The sequence below is a fragment of the Rhamphochromis longiceps genome, linkage group LG11, assembly GCF_057381845.1.
Source record: "Rhamphochromis longiceps isolate RC_006_pf linkage group LG11, R_longiceps_female_GT1.1, whole genome shotgun sequence".
Classification (NCBI taxonomy): domain Eukaryota; kingdom Metazoa; phylum Chordata; class Actinopteri; order Cichliformes; family Cichlidae; genus Rhamphochromis; species Rhamphochromis longiceps.
In genome coordinates, this window is record NC_140567.1 from 7,079,040 (window position 1) to 7,098,666 (window position 19,627).

Sequence of the window (19,627 nt, forward strand, 5' to 3'; positions counted from 1 at the left end):
GAGGGCACTTAAATACCACATATTTTGTGCAGAAGAACAGCCATCTGCACGCCCAGAAAATTGAGGAAGCGTTTTTTGTCGACTAGTTCAAACTAGTTGCAGTTGAATATGTTACCTTACAATGCCCACAAAAGCTAGAAAGCTCACACAAAGATATGCAAATGACCAGCTGCAGTAGTCGGCAGAAGCGTAATGATTAAAGGCTGGAGGTAAACATTTAAAATAAACCCTCTCCACATGGGTCAGTGACAACTACTGAACGATAAAGCCAAGCTCCGGTGTGCAGATGTGTTTTGTTCAAATTAAATTGAATGAAAATTTGGAGGGCACCGTGTTTCCCCCAGGACGATACAAACAACATGCCTGCTGTTCTGTCTGAACACCCATTTATTCCAGACCACTTAGCTGTGCCTCAGCTGCAAATGAGGTGTAATGTTTTCTCCAATTATGATACACACTTCTACCACAACAGCTGTATTTGTCTTCTGTGGTTGGCTATCATCAAAGGCATCGAAGCAGAAGAGCTGAAAGTGGTCACAGTGGAACAGAATGGAATCAGTGCAGAAAAACACAACAGGAGATAAGATGTACCACAACGTAAGGAGTGCTCTGACACGTTGATAAATATGTTTTTTTCCTTTCTCGCAGTCGATTAGATGAGATGATAAGGCTGTATGAAAAAATGTTCCTATTAAGTTTTGAACTGGACTGTCAGTAGCTTTTGGTGTACAATTCAAACACTGCAGATGTATTTGCTAAAAACAAACAAATAATCTGTCACTAGATTTAAAACAAACAAACAAAAAAGAATGACCATTCATATAAGGAAGGAACCCACACAATGAGTAGATTATTAAAGCAATGTAAACATGATTAAACATAAGTGATCCCATAATGTCCAGCAGCCATTTAGCAGTTAGAAGCCCTTATCCTCCAGCTTACATACACACACAATAAAAATCCTCTATATGAAGTCATCTACTGCCCTTTTCCCACATGTGCAATGGAGCGAGAAATATGAAAATGGCAACTTGAGACAGTCTGGAATCAAGATGAGTAATAAAACAATGTAGTGTTTCAAACATTTGCTCAGTAAAGATAGATAAGGCACGAGGTGAGCTCGAACTAGTTTCTCAGACATGGGTCAAGCCTAATCTTAGACTAAAAACCTTTTCCAAATGGAGAGTTTGTATTTCTAGGCTTAACCGTTATCTGTGAAACTGGCTGTTCAAATCTGGGGGGGAAGGCAAGAAGGTTGAAAGGAACCATTTGTGCTACAGTGCTGGAGCAGAGCTGCTGTTAGTGGTGTTCTGAGGCAGCTCAGGGAGGCACTTTACAGTATTCTCTTCTCCAAACACTGAGCTGACTGAGCTTTGAGTCCTCACAGCGTTTTCCTAGAGACAAATTCAGGAAAATGCTGCAGGTTTGGCAGATTTAGTAGAGAAATATGAGATCCTTAAAATGCACATTAGACCTTCAGTTATGTGTGCAAGTATTAAGCTAAGATACAAAAGTTTGATAATGGGTGCTCTGCACACCTATCAAATGGCTACACTGAAGGTAGGAACAGAAACTGTAAAATATATCCAGAAAAAAGTCCTGTACATAAAGAAATGCATACATAATTAAAATAAATTCTGGGCAGTTTTTCAACATTTAGAAAGTCCAGTTTCAAAAATATCTTTGTGCTTGTCAAGAAATCCTGCCTGTCTGCAATTTATGCTTTCCCCAGCAGGTGGCGCTAGTTGAGTGGTATCTCGATGACATCCTCCTCGATGATCTCTCCCTGGGGGATGGCGACGTGGTGCTCAGGGCTCTTCTTGCAGCTCAAGCCTGAAAAAGGGCTGCACCAGGACAGTGAGAAGGGGCCTCCGAATGCAATCTGCATGGCCTCCCAACACGGAACTTTCCCCCACTTCCCCGTCTCCCCCTTCAGCCGCTCGATCCCCTGGAGACAAAAAACAGTGAGGTTCTGAGGTGAAGGGGCAGAGAGACAAACAAAGCGCAAAAAAAAAAAAAAAAAAAAAAAAAAAAAGAAGCACTGCATGGGATCACCTGCATGCACCATCAATGACATCCACAACACAAAACTGGTGATAGTATGTTACTATGTGATGGTTTTGCTTTTTTGTGCTAGTCCCTCAGACACTTAAACATGTCCAGCTTATTTAAAAAAATAAAATAAAAAGTCTTCAGGTTGAGGGTTTAATCATTTACTTGTCATTGCTGCCATTTATCCTGTGTGTACTGGCCAGGAAGCAAAGAGAACGGGACTGGCAGTGGAGCCAGCTGCTCTAATGGTTGCTAATTAACACCTAAACTGAACTGCAGCTGAGGCTGATGGGAATGTGATTACTTTTACAGGTCTTTGTTCCTACAACAAAGCACCAGAGACATATTTGGACTGGCTGACTGTCTCAAAGCACATTTAAGTCCAGCTGAAGTAAATGAGGCTTCAGTGGATGCCCTCTTGGTAATAATTTGTCCGTTTATTTTTATCCTCAGACCTTTGAATGTTACTTCCTAATCCAAACCAAGTGCCAGCTACCACAAACTTGAGGCTTAGGCTAATGCAGGAAGCAGCTTATAATACAACACCAGTAACAGTAATGATGCTTTCACCTGGCTCCCACTCAAAACATGTCAGCCTCTCTAGAAGTGCTAAATCAGTCATTTTTAAGGAGTCTTTAAAGCCCTGCTTGATAAATACGCAATGTCTGAGTTTTTGGATGCGATTCTGGCTTTGATGTCCAATGTGTGGGTGTTGACTGATAGTAGGCACGCTCCAGCTTCAAAAATGTTTGCCATTCATTAAAGTAGACTCAATATTTGGGGTTCACGACTGCTGTCCAAACAGAAGGCACTTGAAGAGGTCACCCTGAACTTTGAGAAGGTGGGATAGGATTGTTTTTCCCTCCAGTTTGTTAGTTTTGGGGTTCATTTCAAGATGGCCAACAGTTCTGATTTCTAATGTATAATGGCAAAAAGTAACGCTGACAGATACTTCTAGAACTAATGTAAGAAGTTATTTTAGAAGGACTGTGTTCCAAGATATTAACCTAAAGCAACATGTACTCATCTGGATGCATGCTCAATCATCCAGGTTAGGAAATCCTTAAAAGTTGCTTCTGTTCATCTGGACGAAACGTTTCTCCCACTGAAAACGCTTCATCCTAGTACATGTGCATAATGACTGAATGGCGAACAATGGGCAGTTGAGTTTTTTGATCATTAATATGCAAATTTGTTATCAGCACTGATCAAAAACCATTGATCAATGGTCATGAGTACCATTCACAGAGAGTTGGGGAATGGCTGCAATCACAGCATTGTAACATGGCAGGAGGTACCGTTAAGCCCCCTCCTCGATTCATAGATGGTCGTAAATTGCCTCCTTGACTCCTGCCGGTGGAGGTTTCAGTCATTGTGCAAAGGTACTGTTTTATAAGGTGAAGTAAACCTGCAATCAGCTGACATTAAAGAAGTCACTTGGATGAGTGACAAAGCGTTTCTCCCACTGAAAACGCTCCGTCCAAATGAACAGAATCAACTTTTTGGGGCAACATGTAGTTCTGTGAGCTTTAGAGTGCTTACGGGGTTAGGCTAGCAGGTGCCCTGTTTATAGTCTTTATGCTTAGTTAAGAAACTCAAGTACATGCCACTGAAGGTAGTTTTCGGGAATTTTGTGTTTTAAATGTAAATGTAAAAAAAAAACAACCTGAGTCTTGACAGAGTATTTTTAGTGACAGTCAAAGATCCATTTGGGTAACTCAGACGGCTGAATCTAATATTAGTTTCAACTTTGGGACTTATATTTATGCAGTGCAAACAGTGGATTTTACAGCCATCTTCTAGTGTACTGGTGTAAAGGTTGCTTCATGGCCACAAGTTACAGTTAACACTAACTGAGAAGTTAGATGACTTGACTTCTGATGAGTTTTAACAGTGTCCTCTAAATGCTTTAGGTTCCATGTTATTCAATTTGTTTTTAAAGAAACATGCCCAACATTTCATGCTGCTGTCCAAAAAGACTGGCATGCACTTCAAAAATAAACAGATGGCACATGCATCACAGACAGAACTCACTCATTCATTCAAACCGTTTGGTTGAAGTAAAACAGCAAAGGAGGAACTGAAAGCACACGTCGGCCTTCTGATTGAAGCGTGCATACATGTGACATGTCAAGCTTGATGGGGACGGCCAATGTGACTGCTGTTCGCAAGCTTACCTCAGTCAAGATTACAAAGGGCTGTCTGCTTCGGAAAGCTTTCGGCAGAGTGAGTTATCAACCAAAGCAAAAATGCATGAGTGAGGAGAGGACACAGTATCGGGGGGAGGAGGATCCCAGACGTGGGAGCAGAATGGAAGACAAGGACGGAGGGAAAATGCAGGATGTGAGGGCCATATAAGAACTGTGTGCACGGGGAGAAGGAGGAAAAAAACCCAACAAAAAACCCACATCTGCTCCGGTATTACTATTTGAATATAAAATAAAGGGACAGGCAAAAGTAAATAAATGCACCTCCACAAAGGAAGCAAACACAGTTGTTGCATTGCATCTGAGAAGATTTTATTCTCTGTGCACGTGCTGAAATCTCTTCAGAATATTTAGAAAGAATTAAAATTTCTGTAAAAATAACAAAACAAAACAATAATAATAATAATAATCTCTGCCGTCACTCAGCTGCTTCATCATACCAGCAGTGTTTCACATACACAATTAAACTAGCCTTCAGCTGTACCATGCATTCAAAAACAAAGGATACACACAATATCATGTAAACAAAGAATAGAAGAATAAAACCGCACACTTTGGAACAAAGCAGTTCACCCAGGAGAAAATCTCAAATGATAAATACAAAGAAATACAAAGTGAAATTAAATCTTCTTTTTTAACAACTTTAAATTGGATAGTGAATGTTAATACCTCGGTTAAATGCTTTGTAGGCTGGCATGGTGCAGAAATGAATATTCTAAATCCACGTCTTCTCTTTAACTCCGAACACGATTTTATACATTTCCGGCAGCGAAGAGGATTTTAAACTGAAGCCAGTGTCCCTTCAGAGCAAATTCATATCAAAGGGTTCCCAAATAATCGCAGAATTGTGGGTTTTATTGAATTTGGCACACGCTCACAACATCAAAACACCACATGGGCTTAGAGCTGTGATTCACTGGCACGTATTCATGCAAACAGAGTGTTAGTGGGAGGCTACTGTAGGAGGCTAAACCTTTCTTATAAAAAAAAAATAACACAAAAAAAACCCCCAACAACATAAAAAACAAAATCCAGAATGAACATATGTTGACAGACTGTCAGCATCATTCTAACCCACATGTTTTTCCTGCTTAAAGACAGGCTGAGGTCGACATCAGTCACCTTTGAAAGGCTTTCCCTTTCCTTCCTTTAGCAGAACTCAGACTGCCAGCTTAAACACTGAGAATCTGGATCTGTTTGCTGGAACAAACAGAAACCTCCTGGTTTGTTTTAGCCAAAAATAAGATGCATTTCTGTCTTCCAAGAGGCTTTGTTTTTCTTGAGCATGTATCAGAGAGGAAACAGGGACAATGTTGTAGGTGCTAAAAATCACTGAAAACATGATTAGGCTGCAGCGTGACTTTTTGGTCTTTTTTGTTTAATCACAGAGATCCTCCAAAATGGACTTTCAATAGCTGATCAAGGGTCAGCTACTAAATCAGACCTAATTTGTTTTGCTTTTCCTTATTTTGAGCCATACTTTGTGTTATTATGCTGGGTGCTTATATTAAATAAGTTTCAAATAATGAGGTGAGACTTCAGACTGCTCTAAACTCAGTTTCAAACAGTTTGTTCTACTCTTTCCTCTGTTTGATGTCAAAGACAGAGGATCTCTCTAACATGGCTCTCTGGCTCTGACTGTGGACACAGAAGCTCCATCCAACTCAAACATTCTTTTTACAAGAGGCAGCCAATCAGAATATAGTTGGTTTTGATAAAGGGCTGCCTCAAAGGTAGGGAACTACACCACCTCGTTTCAGATGAGCACAAAGGTCCCTCACAGGATAAATAAAGATTACTAGCTTAGCTTTGCATGATTCACAGTTTAAAGAAAACAGAGACCAAGAATGGAACTGTGGAGCTGGGAATGAGCATAACAAGCCCACTTTAAATATTCAGTACATCTGCTATCCTTTAGTCACAGCAGGCTATCAGCTCTGCTTTTTGGTACCACTGCGATCCCTTGCCTCGTGTAGTCTTACATTAATGAGAACTCAAACGGTTAAATGCAGTGTAATGTGCAGGTTTTTACATGATGAGATAACAGAGCTCTGTTTTCAAAACTGCTTTCAACTCCACCCTGAATGTAAGAATGAGACAATCTGAAAGTCACTGCTAATAGGGAAGAAAAGGGATCCATTTGGAAAATTAGAACTCTCATCACAAACATAACAGACCAAAAGTCTTTGGATTAACTTTTGTCCTATTAATGAAATTTTAAAAAAATCTCCCAAGAATGAAAAAAGTGAATCAAAGAAGAGCAAAAACACTCAAAGGTAGAACATACATAGAAACTACAAGAGCGCCACCGTTGTGAAGTTCTCATGGCTGGCCTTACAGTGCTGCGTCCCCATTGGTCAGCTACTTTTAGACAACAGTCAGTGATGCACAGATTCAACAAGCGGTAATACCTTCTAATGTCAACAGCAGTCATAATAACATCTCAGTTAGGACAGACTGAGGGATAGCCCATTCTCTAATTAATGGAGTTTTACTTTCAGTCCACTGACATGTTCATCTAAGTGTAACTAGCCCACACGAGAGCTTTGTGTCAGAACTGGGGCTGAAAAAAAGACCAAAGAGGAAAAGTCTGAACCCAGAAACAAAGGTGAAGATTATCATAACCAAATGGAGCACTCTATGCAATTCTAATGTAAATTCTTTTTTAGAATTGTTGTGTTTTGCTTTCACTTTCTTTGCATTTGATTCTTGAGAGATTTTTTTCAGTAACTATGAAAAATCCCACTGTAACAAAGGCAAGATGTTGATGTGCTATGTACAGCACTATAACAGAGGGTCGGCCTGAGCGTGGGTCTGATTACTGAATGGTTCAGACAATCCATTCCTGAGTAGACCCATTTAAAAGCTTTATCCAGTCCATGTCTGGAACACACTGACATTGAGTAATATTTAAAGGGTCAGTTCATCTAAAAAAATCCACCAAGCTCTCTACTGGCATCAGAATAGCTAATGTGGAATTACAGTAACTCTAACCCTGATGTGTGATTTTAATATAATCTGGAGACCTGCAGTTTCCAGCCAGTTTTACCCTAAAATAGTCCTTAAAATGTCCTAAAACTCGGTGCTTCGCCAGTTTATGAAGCATTTTTGTTTACCTTATACATCATTTCCTATTTTCACTGTAATGAAATTAGCTGGCAATTACAGGAAATACATAATACCTGCTTTTTCTTTATAATTTAGCTGAACTAACCCTTTAGGGAGAAGCAAAAAGGAAACAGTAAGAAGAGAGAGGGGCTTCTGATAGAGGAGAAAGAAAGCAGGTCAGAAACAAACAGATCCATCACAGTGTTTGCAAACACGACTGTAAAGTGTTTCTTTTTCTCTGCAACTCGACTCACTCAAGGCAACACAAAAATAAAACGTATAGAGCACTTAGTTGGCAACACAAAAAAAGCACATGAAAAGCTGTCCATTGCTAATGTGGGATATACAGTGTAAATCGCGTTGAGCTGTGTGTGTGTGTGTGTGTGTGTGTGTGGGGGGGGGTGGGGGGGGGGGGGGGGGGGTGCAGGCCTTCCCACTTTGGTTTTGATCACTCCCTGTGCTGAGCCTTCACACCACATATTGGTAGGTCTCAGCCTTCCCGTGGTCGGGGGTGGAGAAAGGGCTAAACCACAATATGGAGAAAGGGTGTCCGAATACCGCCCTCATGTTCATCCACTTAGTTTTTTTAGCCCATCTTCTCTCTTCCTTTTTCAATTGCTCTATGCCCTGAAAACGAGAGACAACCAAACTTCAGTTGGTGTGCTTTTGCGGCCCAGCGATCACAGTAATCACAAACTCCAAATACCCATTTCTGTATTAGAAAGATAAAAATAAGATCATCGGGGGCTGCACGTCAGGCGCTGCTGAATTAGGACAGTGGAGAGCCGATGTTGTGCCCTTCCCTTGTGTGTTGCACAGCCCTGTGTATGCTAAAGCCCTCTCTTCATAATAAATAAGGTCTGGAGTTGCAGACAAAAAGAAGTTGAAAACAGGGAGAGTTTGGTTTGGTGAGCTATGCTTCCCATGCACACAGGCGCCGTGTGCTTGATTATTTCAGCTCCAAATTTGAGAAGACAGAGATTCCTTCTTTCGCTGATACACTGACAAACGGACCTTTATTATAAAATTGCATACAGGCCTGCCCTTCATGAACAGCACATTAGACTCACCACCAGGGGGCAGACTACTGGTAATGAGCAGGTGTAAAATCTGGACTCTGCTCAGCAGTTTAACTGGTAAACTTTGTGTTTTAGTCTCCTTTATTAAAGCTAGCCAATGCACACAAAGCTGCGTGCACTATTTGCCTGTGAAAAGTTGTGACTTTATTCAGTTTAACTAGCTCACCAAAGACAAAGTGAGTGAGAGAGAGAGAGCTTATATATAGTTGGGGTAGTAACACTGGGAGAAGGATGAGGATGGATGTATAGATAAATCAGGCTAATGAACCTTTTGTTACATGAGACATCTCCACAACAGAAAGAAGCACAGGAGTACAGAATTGCTTGATTTTGTATCACATTAATCCAAAAGTCTGGAAAGGACTGAGATGTTACTATTATTGCTGTTATGAGTTACACCTGCACTTTTCCTGCTGAGTCTAAATGTCTCGTGTGAGGAAAGGTCCTATTTACAGATTGATACTGCAACAGTCACAGCCACAGTTGCCTCATACTTTAAAAGACAGTATGAATTAAACATTGGCAGGTTGGAGTTGAGGCATTGTTATTGTCACTCTGCCATAAAAAAGATGGAAAAACAGCCAGTAGAAGGTGACTTCCTTTGGTTGCAAAAACAAATCAGGCTCTACAGAAGTCTATGATCCACCTCTGCAATTTCTGATATGATGGTAGGTGTAACTCAAATTATTTGCTTTTAAGGCACTTAAGGTTGAAGTTCTGCTGCAGAGTAAGAGACGTCAGCTGATGTTTTGAGATGTTAAAGATATTCATGTTAAAAGAAGTTGAGAGTTGCAGCAGCAGGGAGAAGTCCTGAAGCACAGAGGAGTTAAAAGGAGGTGGTTAACAGGATGGTAAACTGGGTCACTTACGGTCTCGTCGGTACAGATGGAGTGGACTTGGGTGCCGAACATCACAGAGGTGAAGATGAGGAAGAGGAGGCCCTCAAAGCACAGGAGTATGAGGAGGATGACTGTTGCTGGAGGAGAGAAGGTACTGCACTCTGGGGGAATGGGAGGGAGGTGGACACAGGGAAGTGAAAGGGCAAAGAAGAGATTCATAGAGGAACTGCTGCACTTCTATCAAAAAACTACTGCATCCAACTGCAGCTCTACAGTGACGATGCAAAGCTTTGAAGCCAGCGAGTATGAGCTTAGGTCAACTTCTTAAAGACTATTGTACGGGATCAGGAAGTTACGGCATCAGTAACTGGAAGGAAAATAAATGTCACAACAAAGAAGTAGAGACAAGATGTACTCATGTCAACAATATTTCATATTTTCATTTGTCCTAAGGAGTTGCAAGCATTGCCATATAATGACACTTATAGTGGCAGGACATAAATATCTGTCTGATGGCCCAAAATGATCCTTTCCTCTAGCCTGTGGTCTGATGTATGTCCAGATTGTTTAGGTTTCAGTTGCTTGGTTTTATCACCAATAGAAATGCCTGCATTCTCTTTAATATTATGGACCTAAATAGCAATTGCATTGACAAACTAAAAGCCCACCAAAAAAATCATTTGAAAGCTCAGCAACAAGACCTCTTTCCTCATGACGCGGTTATTCCATAAACCTTGTTTATAGATAAGAATCCTTGATTATGGATAAGAAGTTGTGGATTTTTTTTTTTTGCAGTGCCTGGGTCATAACTTTGGAAACTAAAAAAAGCCAACATTTTCAAAACTGGGCAATTCACATGGAAAAAAATGTAGCTGGACAAACACCACTATAGACCAGAGGGAGAATGTGCAACTTTGATTTTGTGTTGTATGTAGATGCAGTGGGCTAGGATAGGCTACAGACTCCCAGCACCGCTGAATAGAATAACCGATAGAAAGTGGATGAAGATCATATATGTATACCGATCAGGCACAACATTATGAGCATCTGCCTAATATTGTGTAGGTTCCCTCGACAGATGTGCTGTGGTATCTGTTCTGCAAGATGTGAGGTGGGGCCTCCATGAATCAGACTTGTTTCTCAAGCACATCCCACAGATGCTCGATTGGTTTGAGATCAGGGGAATTTGGCGTAGCTCATCTACTGACCACACGAGCCAGCCTGTGCCCCCCTTAATTGAATTGCAATGATTTTCGTGGCTGTAGAAGGCGTTTCTGTTTGTTTGTCCCCCATTTATGTAAACAGGATGGGATAAACACAAGAACAGATATATGGTCCTTTAAGAAATGGAAACTAATGTGAAGAATATTGTAAGATGGTTATGTATGTAAATACAAAATATAAAATCAAGCAAATTACTTTACTGTCATGTTTGAGGGAAGATGTCTATTTACATCTAGAGCTCTGTTCTTTATGTGTTTGCAGGCTAAAGAGAACTGTAAAAAAAGGAAAAAGCACTTACTCGTCCAATCATCTTCAAAGCAGTAGAGGAAATGGAAGACCACCATGACCAAAGCGTGGAGAGAAGTGAGTGCAATGTACATCTGGGTTAAAAAAGAAAAATGAGAAAGTGGATACAATGAGCAGGAACTGACAACACAGGCTAACCACAAACAGAGTGGCATTTACCAAGAAACGGCTCCATTTCTATAGCAACAACTGGTGACTTTATGATTGAAAATCATGTGACAGGTGTAACCTTCAGGGTGTTTTTTCGTCAATTTACAGACTAACAGTGGACTTACTGTGAAAAGCACAAAGTACTTTTGGTTGTTCTCTCCAACACAGTTGTTGACCCAGGGACAGTGGTGGTCCATCTTCCGTATGCAGCGTTTGCAAACACTGTAAGAGAAGAAATTCAACTGAAAACCAGGATCAAAACGTTTTGTCAATATACAAAGAAACTAAAAGACAACATGAAATATGGGATAAACTGAAAAAAATGAAGGTTTTTAATGCAAATACTAAAGTTTAAGGATTTACATTCTCTGCATTTGAGCAAACAGGAAGCTGGTGGTAAGGCTAGTGCTAAAGCTGGGTGTTCTGTGCAAACAGCGAGTGTTTGGAAATCATTACTGGATTTCCTGAGAAGATTTAATATGTTGCTTTACTGCTTTGTGACTACAATCATGCCTATGAACACAATTACAATATAAAGGCCCGATAAGCTATACTATTCTATGTGTGTTTGTTCATCACCTATCGCAACAAGAATTCACTGAATCCACTTCAGTAGTTGGTACTGACAGGAAACTGAGTAAGAGCAGTACTGAATTTGAAGTTGAGCTAAGGTTGTTCTCTCTTACTAGTATATTCCTTCTATATACACCCCCAAGGCTACATGCAGCTCACATGAGGTAAATGGGAAATTAGGATGCAAACCTAAATAAGTATATATCATGCAGTTTGATGCATTCTAGCAACCAAATGCTGTCGGGTAAGATTCCCATTTGAGAATGACTTAGGTTTTAGCAGTTTTGTGGGAAAACACAATATAAATTTATTGGTTTTATTTTGAAGGGAAATGCTGTTTTTATTTTAAATGCATGTACAACAATGAACCAAACCATTAACTTATGTGAAAGCAGTTGTTGAAACTAGGATAAAAGAGAGGTGAGGATCAGTGAGGGGCAGTGTGGCTTCATGAAGAAAAAGAGCACTACAGATGTGACGTTTGCTTTGAGAGTGCTGATGGAGAAGTATAGAAAGAGTCAGAAGGACCTCCACTGTGTCTTTGTGAAACTAGAGAAAGCAGAAGATAGGGTGCCAAGAGAGGAACTGTGGAACCGTATGAGGAAATCAGAAGATGGAGAGATGTGAGGGTGGCTCAAGACATGCCAAGCCTGATCAAGCCTGGACTAAAATGTTACCAACTAACAGGTGTTACAAGTGATTACTATCCAAATCTGACAGAGAAAAAAATGTGGGCGCTTTTAAGCAGATGTAAGACAAAGTGACTGAAATTGTTATTTTTGCAGTGTATTATATACCAGAAGATACTGTGAAAGTCAGGGCTAAAAATTAACCCTGTTAATGATGTAATCAGGGAGAGAACACTGAATCACAATTAGTTGCACACTGTTTGATTGAAAATGGTGACATAGGCTACCACAGAGCTGTCAAGTGACTCATACAGGGCAAAGTGATGAAGAGTGTGAAGAATGACCACACGTAGACACACTGTTTGGGTTTATTTCCTCTTTTATTGCTGACACGCACTACTGACAGTCTCTCTGTCTGTTTCCTCGGCTCGGCACCCACAGGTGCAGCTTTCAGCCGCATTCTGACCTCTCCACTCTCTGCCCCGGTTTCACTAAAATTCACACACCGAGAGAGAGAGAGAGATCGTTAACTAAAAACGTCACACACCTATGTCACAAACCACCACGGCATTGCCCCGTGATCTCACTGCACCACCCCTCCCCTGCAGCTGAGCCAGGGACCACACCTCCGCCACAAAGAGCATGGGAGCAGAAATTTAAGAGTTTTGGAGAAAGAAAGGTAAAGATATTTTAGAGGTCTGAGATGCAGATAGAAGAGAAATCCTGAACTACACTACACTAATGCATGATCTAAACACCAAATCGAAAAGCAAGGGCCTACATGCACATAAAATATAAAGCCTGGTAAAGGCCTTCATTTGAAAGTTGCAGTTTCTTTCAAGCCAACTGGAGAGCAACATTCTTGCTCATATGCAAACAGAGAAGATGTTGGTTCTCTTTGGATCTACTTTGATATGTGAACAAACTCAGTGAAGAGGTTTAACAAATGCAAATACAGAGCTTCTCTCAGTGATCATCACCTGTCCACTATCCTTCACATTTCCAAACACTGAACCTGACTTCAACAGACTTGTTCAAGCACAAAACAGCCTATATTTCTCTCATTGAACAAGAAGAATTGAAATTGCAGGGGAATTCAACTACAAACACAATAGCAAAAGTACTTTATACAAAGTCATATTTCATTCAATACGATTTTGTTTTAGGTATGTGATAAAGTGTTTTTTATTTTTTAAATAATTGTTTTAATTGTTTTTCTTTGTTTTCATGACTATTTACATTGTAGATTCTCACTGAAGGCATCAAAACTATAAATGAACACATATGGAAGTATGTAATAAACAAAAAGTGTGAAATAACTCAAAATATGTTTTATATTTTTCAAAATAGCTACCCTATGCTTTGATTACTGCTTTGCACACTCTTGCCATTCTCTTGATGAGTTTCATGAGGCAGTCACCTGAAATGGTTTTCCAACAGTCTTGAAGGAGTTCCCAGAGTTATTGAGCACTTGTCTTTTTTGCCTTCACTCTACAGTCCATCTCATCCCAAACCATCTTGATTGGGTTTAGGTCAGGTGACTGTGGAGGCCAGGCCATGTGTGTTTGGGGTCATTGTACTGTTGAAAAAGAAATGATGGTCCAACTAAACACAAACCAGAACGGAGTGGCATGTATCTGGGCTCTAATCTGAGGTGCTGTTAACTTGCGGTTTCTGAGGCTGGTGACTCGGATGAATTTATACTTAGCAGCAGAGCTCACTCTTCCTGGGGCGCTTGATGGTTTTTGGGTACACATTCAAAGATTTAGCAGTTTTCTGGACTGACTGACCTTCAGTTCTTAAAGTAATGTTAGATTCTTACTTCTCTTTACTTAGCCGATTGGTTCTTGCCATAATATGAATTCTAACAGCTGTCAAATGGGGCTGTCAGCTGTGTACAAACCTGACTTCTGCACAACAAAACTGATGGTCCCAACCCCATTAAGAAGGAAAGAAACGCCACAGATGACGCCTGCTAAGGCACACCTGTGACGTGAAAACCATTTCAGGTGACTACATCATGAAGCTCACTGAGAGAAGGCCAGGGGTTTGCAGCGCTCTCAACAAAGCTAAAGGTGGCTACTTTTGAGTAATCTAAAATATAAGACATTATTTTTATTTGCTACATAACTGCGATATCTTGCTTCTTAAAGTCGATATCTTCAGTTTGTATCTACAATGTAGAAAGTAGTAAAAATAAGGAAAAACCATTAAATGAGAAGGTGTGTGCAAACTTTTGACTGGTAGGGACACACACACACAAATGTTTATTTGGCTATCTTTGTGAGCGTATTCATTCACAATGTAACCTCTGCTCCCTAACTGTAACCTTCAGGTTAAGCCAAACCTTCGTCTGAACCTAAACCTAATTCTAAATTTAATCCAAAAACAAACTCTTAACCTTCAAACAGGCTGAAAATGTCATCATTCTGAAACTACAACAGAATCTCACAAAGGTAGCACCCTGTTTTTTATATGCTTTTATTGTAACTGTCTGTCACTTTATTTAGTCACTCATGTTGCTTTATGGATTGGTTCTAAAAAACAAACAAACCACAACATCTGCTTTTTAAAAGCAATCACACCCAAACACATTCAACAGTGTATTCTACAACTAGTTCTCTTTTCAAACTTGCCTGCATGTGGCCTGCAGGCCAAATGTAGGGTAAATGTAAATAGAGCCTGACCAATATATCACTACTTTTATTATAGGCAAATATTTTAGTGTCTGCATTTGTATGTGTTTATAGCAGCCAGTAAATGAGAAGTAAGCAATAGAAGGGAAAACACCCTTCATCTGTGTTAGAGGGCTGATGTTGCATACTTTGACCACCAGAGGGACTCTGATCCGAGGAGAGTGTGGCACAGTGTAAACAAGTAATCCCCAACTTGATGTGACAATAAAACCTATTTTTAGAATCCGCTGTCATATTATCTTAGTAAGGAATCATAAGTAGCTACACACAACAAATGTTCTGGAAATCTGTTTATACTTAATAGGTAAGAAAGAAAAAAATATCACCCGATATCAGATGTTTAAATGAACAAATAATGGTATTTGTCTCAAAAATCCTGTATCGGTTGGGCTCTATCTGTAAGCTGCAGCTAGAAATAAGTAACCTCGGTCACTCCCTCCGAGAATGGGAATTGCACCAGTTTCAGGATTTATGAAAGGTTACAATTGGGGACGTTACTGCACTAAAGCGATGCATAGGACTAAGTTTGTGAATGTCAAATGCGGCAGTGGGAATTTCGCATCCTTTTTGCCCTACCTGCAGTGGTGTGCTCGGTCAGGCTTGATGCTGCAGCACTTGGGACATTTGTAGACCACCTGTCCTGGTTTCAGTTGAAGGCTTTCTATGTATTCCTTGGTGGCGTTTCCTTTTGGCACGGCCCCCTAGCAGGAAACATGTACATAAAGTAGATGACCTCAGTTATATGTGCAGCTCATTAATCACCATAATGGTCATTTTATTAAATGTCTGCTACATTAATCAGAACTTCATAAAGCTAAAGAGCATTAAGTGTCAGCATGACATTGAGAATTAAAACAATTCGTATGCATGAATAATCCAATGCAACCTGACTTACAGGGTCAGTGCACATGGCCCTGAGGTGAGAGGCGAGGGCAAGGAAGGCCAGAGTGTTGAACAGAGTCCCGTTCACAATACTGTACATCAGGTTCTTGGAGGGCAACAGCATCACAAACAACACCACAAACTCAGCGTACAAGACCAGCAGCCAGGTGATGATGGCACACACAATGCCGCAGGCATCCCTGATGAACCACATGGCCGAGGCAGAGGAGGAAGTGATGACGTCTTTGGAGATGGGGATGCGCTGTTCCTCCTGTAGGCAGCTGGTTCCTCCCCCAGCCCCAGACTGTCCACGGTTATGCTCCACATCCCTACATCTGTGCACCGGGCTCTTCATCCTTCATCTAAGCTGGATTCCTGCTCCCACTGCCACCAATGGACCCACAGCGCCTTCAGGCCTCCGCCTTAGTCACCGCATGCTAAGAAGTGAGGATGGTTCAAAGATTAGGTACACGAGCTGAAGGTTTAAAAAAAACAAACAAACACAAAAAGAACAAAAACTCAAAAAATTTAGCCGCCAGCTGTCAGGTCAGTTTTATAGTGCAGGCAGTGACTGGTTCAGTCTTTCACAGTGACTGTTTTTGTTTTTTTTATCTTCTTCGTTTTTTTTATTTCGCTATTATATCGTTAGCTTCATAGCATAAGTGCCTAAGTCATTGACTTAGTCAAATGACTTAGGCACTTATGCTATGAAGCTAACGATATAAAACTAACACCACATCTTATTTAAAGTTAATTTGTAAGTTTTCCAAAATGCTACAATGATTAAATGATCTCAGATGTCTAGGCACTGTGGTGGTTCTACCCTTTTGTTTAGCTCTGAAATACTTTTTTCCCCCCACAATCCGTCATGACATGATCTAAACAATTTGTGGAATGAACAGAACCTCTAAACATCATCTTAAATACGTATTTTGTTAAATTAACTTGTATTTGGGAAAATTACAAGTTAACTTTTTCAAACTATGATTTCTTCACCATGACTTCTACTGCTGCAGGATGCATTACAAAACTGATATTGAGTATTTTCCTGGATATCAGTATCAAGTTTCAAATTCTAATATTGTGAGAACCCTAGTATCTATCTCCTCTTCTTTACTTTATGAAATTTGATGTATCAGCTTACATAAATGCCAATAGTGATAACTCAGCAAATAGCCAATGTCAGCTTGTTATTAACTTTTTTGAGCTCTAACAATTAGAAAATATTACACATATACTAAAAATTCTATTTCTCCAAAAATCAGATCACTACCGGAGCCTTGATATTTTCCTTTACATTTCTAACCATTAAAACCTAGTGTATGCGCAATTTGGTGTTATCAACTAATCACTGAACAATGAAATGTGAGCTTTGCACATGTGCAGTGTTACACCTGGAATGACACTGCAGATTTTTGACAAACCCTTGTGTTACAAGAAATGTCGGTTGAACCGAACTTTCTTGTTTGCTGTGACTGGGTATGTGGGCAAATAAATTGTCACAAAAACTATCAACGCAGTTCTTTTGAGCGTGTTTGCAACATTACTAGAGGAAAAGAGGCATAAGAGTTTTTAATCAAACATTCAGACGGCACTCAGGAATCCTCTACATGGTGGATCTTTTTCTACGGACACCACAGGATTCTTCAGCCGTCTCCTCAGAAGTGAAAGCTGGCCAGCTGCATGACCGAGCTTTGTCTCTGCACTCAGCTTTACACAACCTGGAGCTCCACCAAACACACGAAATGTCTGGTCAGTGAGAGGTCACTGAAAGGTAGTAAACTGTTATCGTGACCTAATGCAACACTTCTCTATTCAAGACCCAATCCTCGTGTAAGTTACAGCTGGATAACGGGATGATGTATATGACCTGAGTGAAAGACAGTAGTATAGCTGTCAAAGTACATATCGAGCAGTCGCCTTAAAAATGTGGCTCGATGGTTCCCTGATTATCCTGTTTTCATGGGCGAAGGAGTTACGATTTCGTTGCCATGTGTGTAGCAGCTTTACCTTCAGCCACGTAAGAGCAATAATACCGGGCTAATAATGTAACATTATTAAAATCTATTGAAGACTACTCTACTGCCTGTTCTAATTCAAATCAATAAGGTGGTGAAACATGGAAAGCGGGTTTAACAGCGAGCGACACATTACCGTCAGCCCACTGCTAGCTAATACTAGCTACGTAGCTACCATATCAGCGTAAGCGTCTAAGTTTTCTCATATTTATAAAACAATCCTTCCGTTTACCTGCAAACCAGGAGGAATCAAAGAGCGCGTCAATGCCTTCACCTCATTGTAATTATCATTATATTCCACTGAATCTCACCTGAACGATGCGCATCCGCCGGTGGCTTTCTCCCCTGCTGCTGTTTGGTTACCCACTCGACGCCGTGCTCCCGCCCCTTCATGATGACGTCGTGGCGTAGAAGGCAGCGAATGGAACCACGATTAAGTTTTACGCGTCAGAGGACGCGTCCAAGACGCACCTATTTCTGGTATCTGCCTCAGTACCAAGGCCGAGTATTTATTAAATCAGTTTTAGATAAGAAAAGCGGAGAGTGTAGCACAACAAGAAGGACGAAACACAGTCTACAGGAAACAGCACACAAAGGCTAATGACATTCTGTAGTGGCATTTAAATGCACGAAGGAATGTTAATTGAGGGACGTTGCAGGTTTATCTGATTCAGTTCCAACTATGTGCTGGATCCAGACAAAATGAAGGTTTAAGCATAGTCTTAAAAGTGGAGAGAGTGTCTCTCTCCTAAACCCAAACTTAGAGCTGTTTCAACAGAAGAGGAGCTTGATAACAGAGGAATCTGGCTGGCATTTTACTTTTAGAAACTTAAGGAATCACAAGGAAGCCTTTACTTTGAGAGTGAAATGCTCCAATAGGATAATTATACTATGAGGTCTGATCATTCATAACTTTGTAGTTCTTGGATTTTAAACTTAATTCTGAGTTTAACAGTGTGTCAATGAAGACAAGCTAATATGGGAGAACATATTGAATATCCAGTAGTGAATAGAGTCATTTGATTTATGGCAGTGCAAACACATAAAAACTGATGGTCTCAAGGCTGTAAAAATAAAGCCAGAAATCCTATCACTTACCTTTTTAAAAAAAACATTTAAGGTAATGGTAAGGTTATGACTAAGCAACACACTTCTGTTAAAGCTGGACTACATATGAACATGTGTTACAATCAAGTTATAAAACAGCAAGTTCACATAATGCTGATTAAGCTCATCAGAAGAAGACAAATCTCCTGGAATTTTGCAGTCCACCAAAGTTTTAAATCTGCTGTTGTGGCTGCTAGTAACACGTTTTACACCGGCCAGGAATAATGGGTTTGCCAAAGGTGACTGTGAGTCAGAGAAATCCTGCTTAAAGTTTTTCATGCTCCATTACAAATTACAGTTAATAAAAGAAAAGAAAAACTATTCCATGTAGGTAAGATATGAGAACACGTCTTTGTAATTGCTCTCACCACCTGTAGTTTGGTGGCTCTATGGGTGCAAGTTTCACTCAAGCACAATGTTTGGCAATAAGGTTGTTGAACATCCTGCATAACTTTTAAATACATTCTTATTCTAATTTTTTTATTAACTTTTCTATCTAATTGATTTTGATTCAAGATTCAAAGTGTGTATTGTCATATGTCATAAGAGAAAAAGGCATTTCTCTGTGCAATGAAATTCTTTCTTTGCTGTCCACCCACAGACGCCGATTAATATATACAATAGAAATAGAACATATAAATACAATAGTACAAATAAATAAATAAACAAAGACAGAAAAGGAGACAAAATATGGAGATGTGAAACAGAGATGTATGCAAAAGAGCTATAGCTTAATATGCTGGCTTAATATGCAGAA

At 40.2% G+C, this 19,627-nt stretch overlaps 1 protein-coding gene across 3 annotated transcripts; it reads right to left on the reverse strand.

Moving 5' to 3' along the window:
* Window positions 1-369: 369 nt before the first annotated feature.
* On the reverse strand, window positions 370-18,160 carry zdhhc3a (zDHHC palmitoyltransferase 3a). Of its 3 annotated transcripts, none has more exons than XM_085422085.1 (7): window positions 18,075-18,160; window positions 15,759-16,182; window positions 15,440-15,564; window positions 11,091-11,187; window positions 10,808-10,889; window positions 9,316-9,446; window positions 370-1,948 (listed from the first exon to the last, which is right to left on the reverse strand). In XM_085422085.1, exons 2-7 carry the CDS (start codon window positions 16,098-16,100, stop codon window positions 1,742-1,744), a joined length of 984 nt encoding a protein of 327 aa, XP_085278211.1. In that variant the 5' UTR covers window positions 16,101-16,182; window positions 18,075-18,160; the 3' UTR covers window positions 370-1,741. The 3 variants fall into 3 exon arrangements, with proteins under 3 accessions (XP_085278211.1, XP_085278213.1, XP_085278214.1); XM_085422087.1 differs by having other exon boundaries at window positions 15,759-16,220; window positions 18,075-18,139; XM_085422088.1 differs by lacking the exon at window positions 370-1,948 and adding an exon at window positions 7,514-7,994.
* Window positions 18,161-19,627: the final 1,467 nt, after the last annotated feature.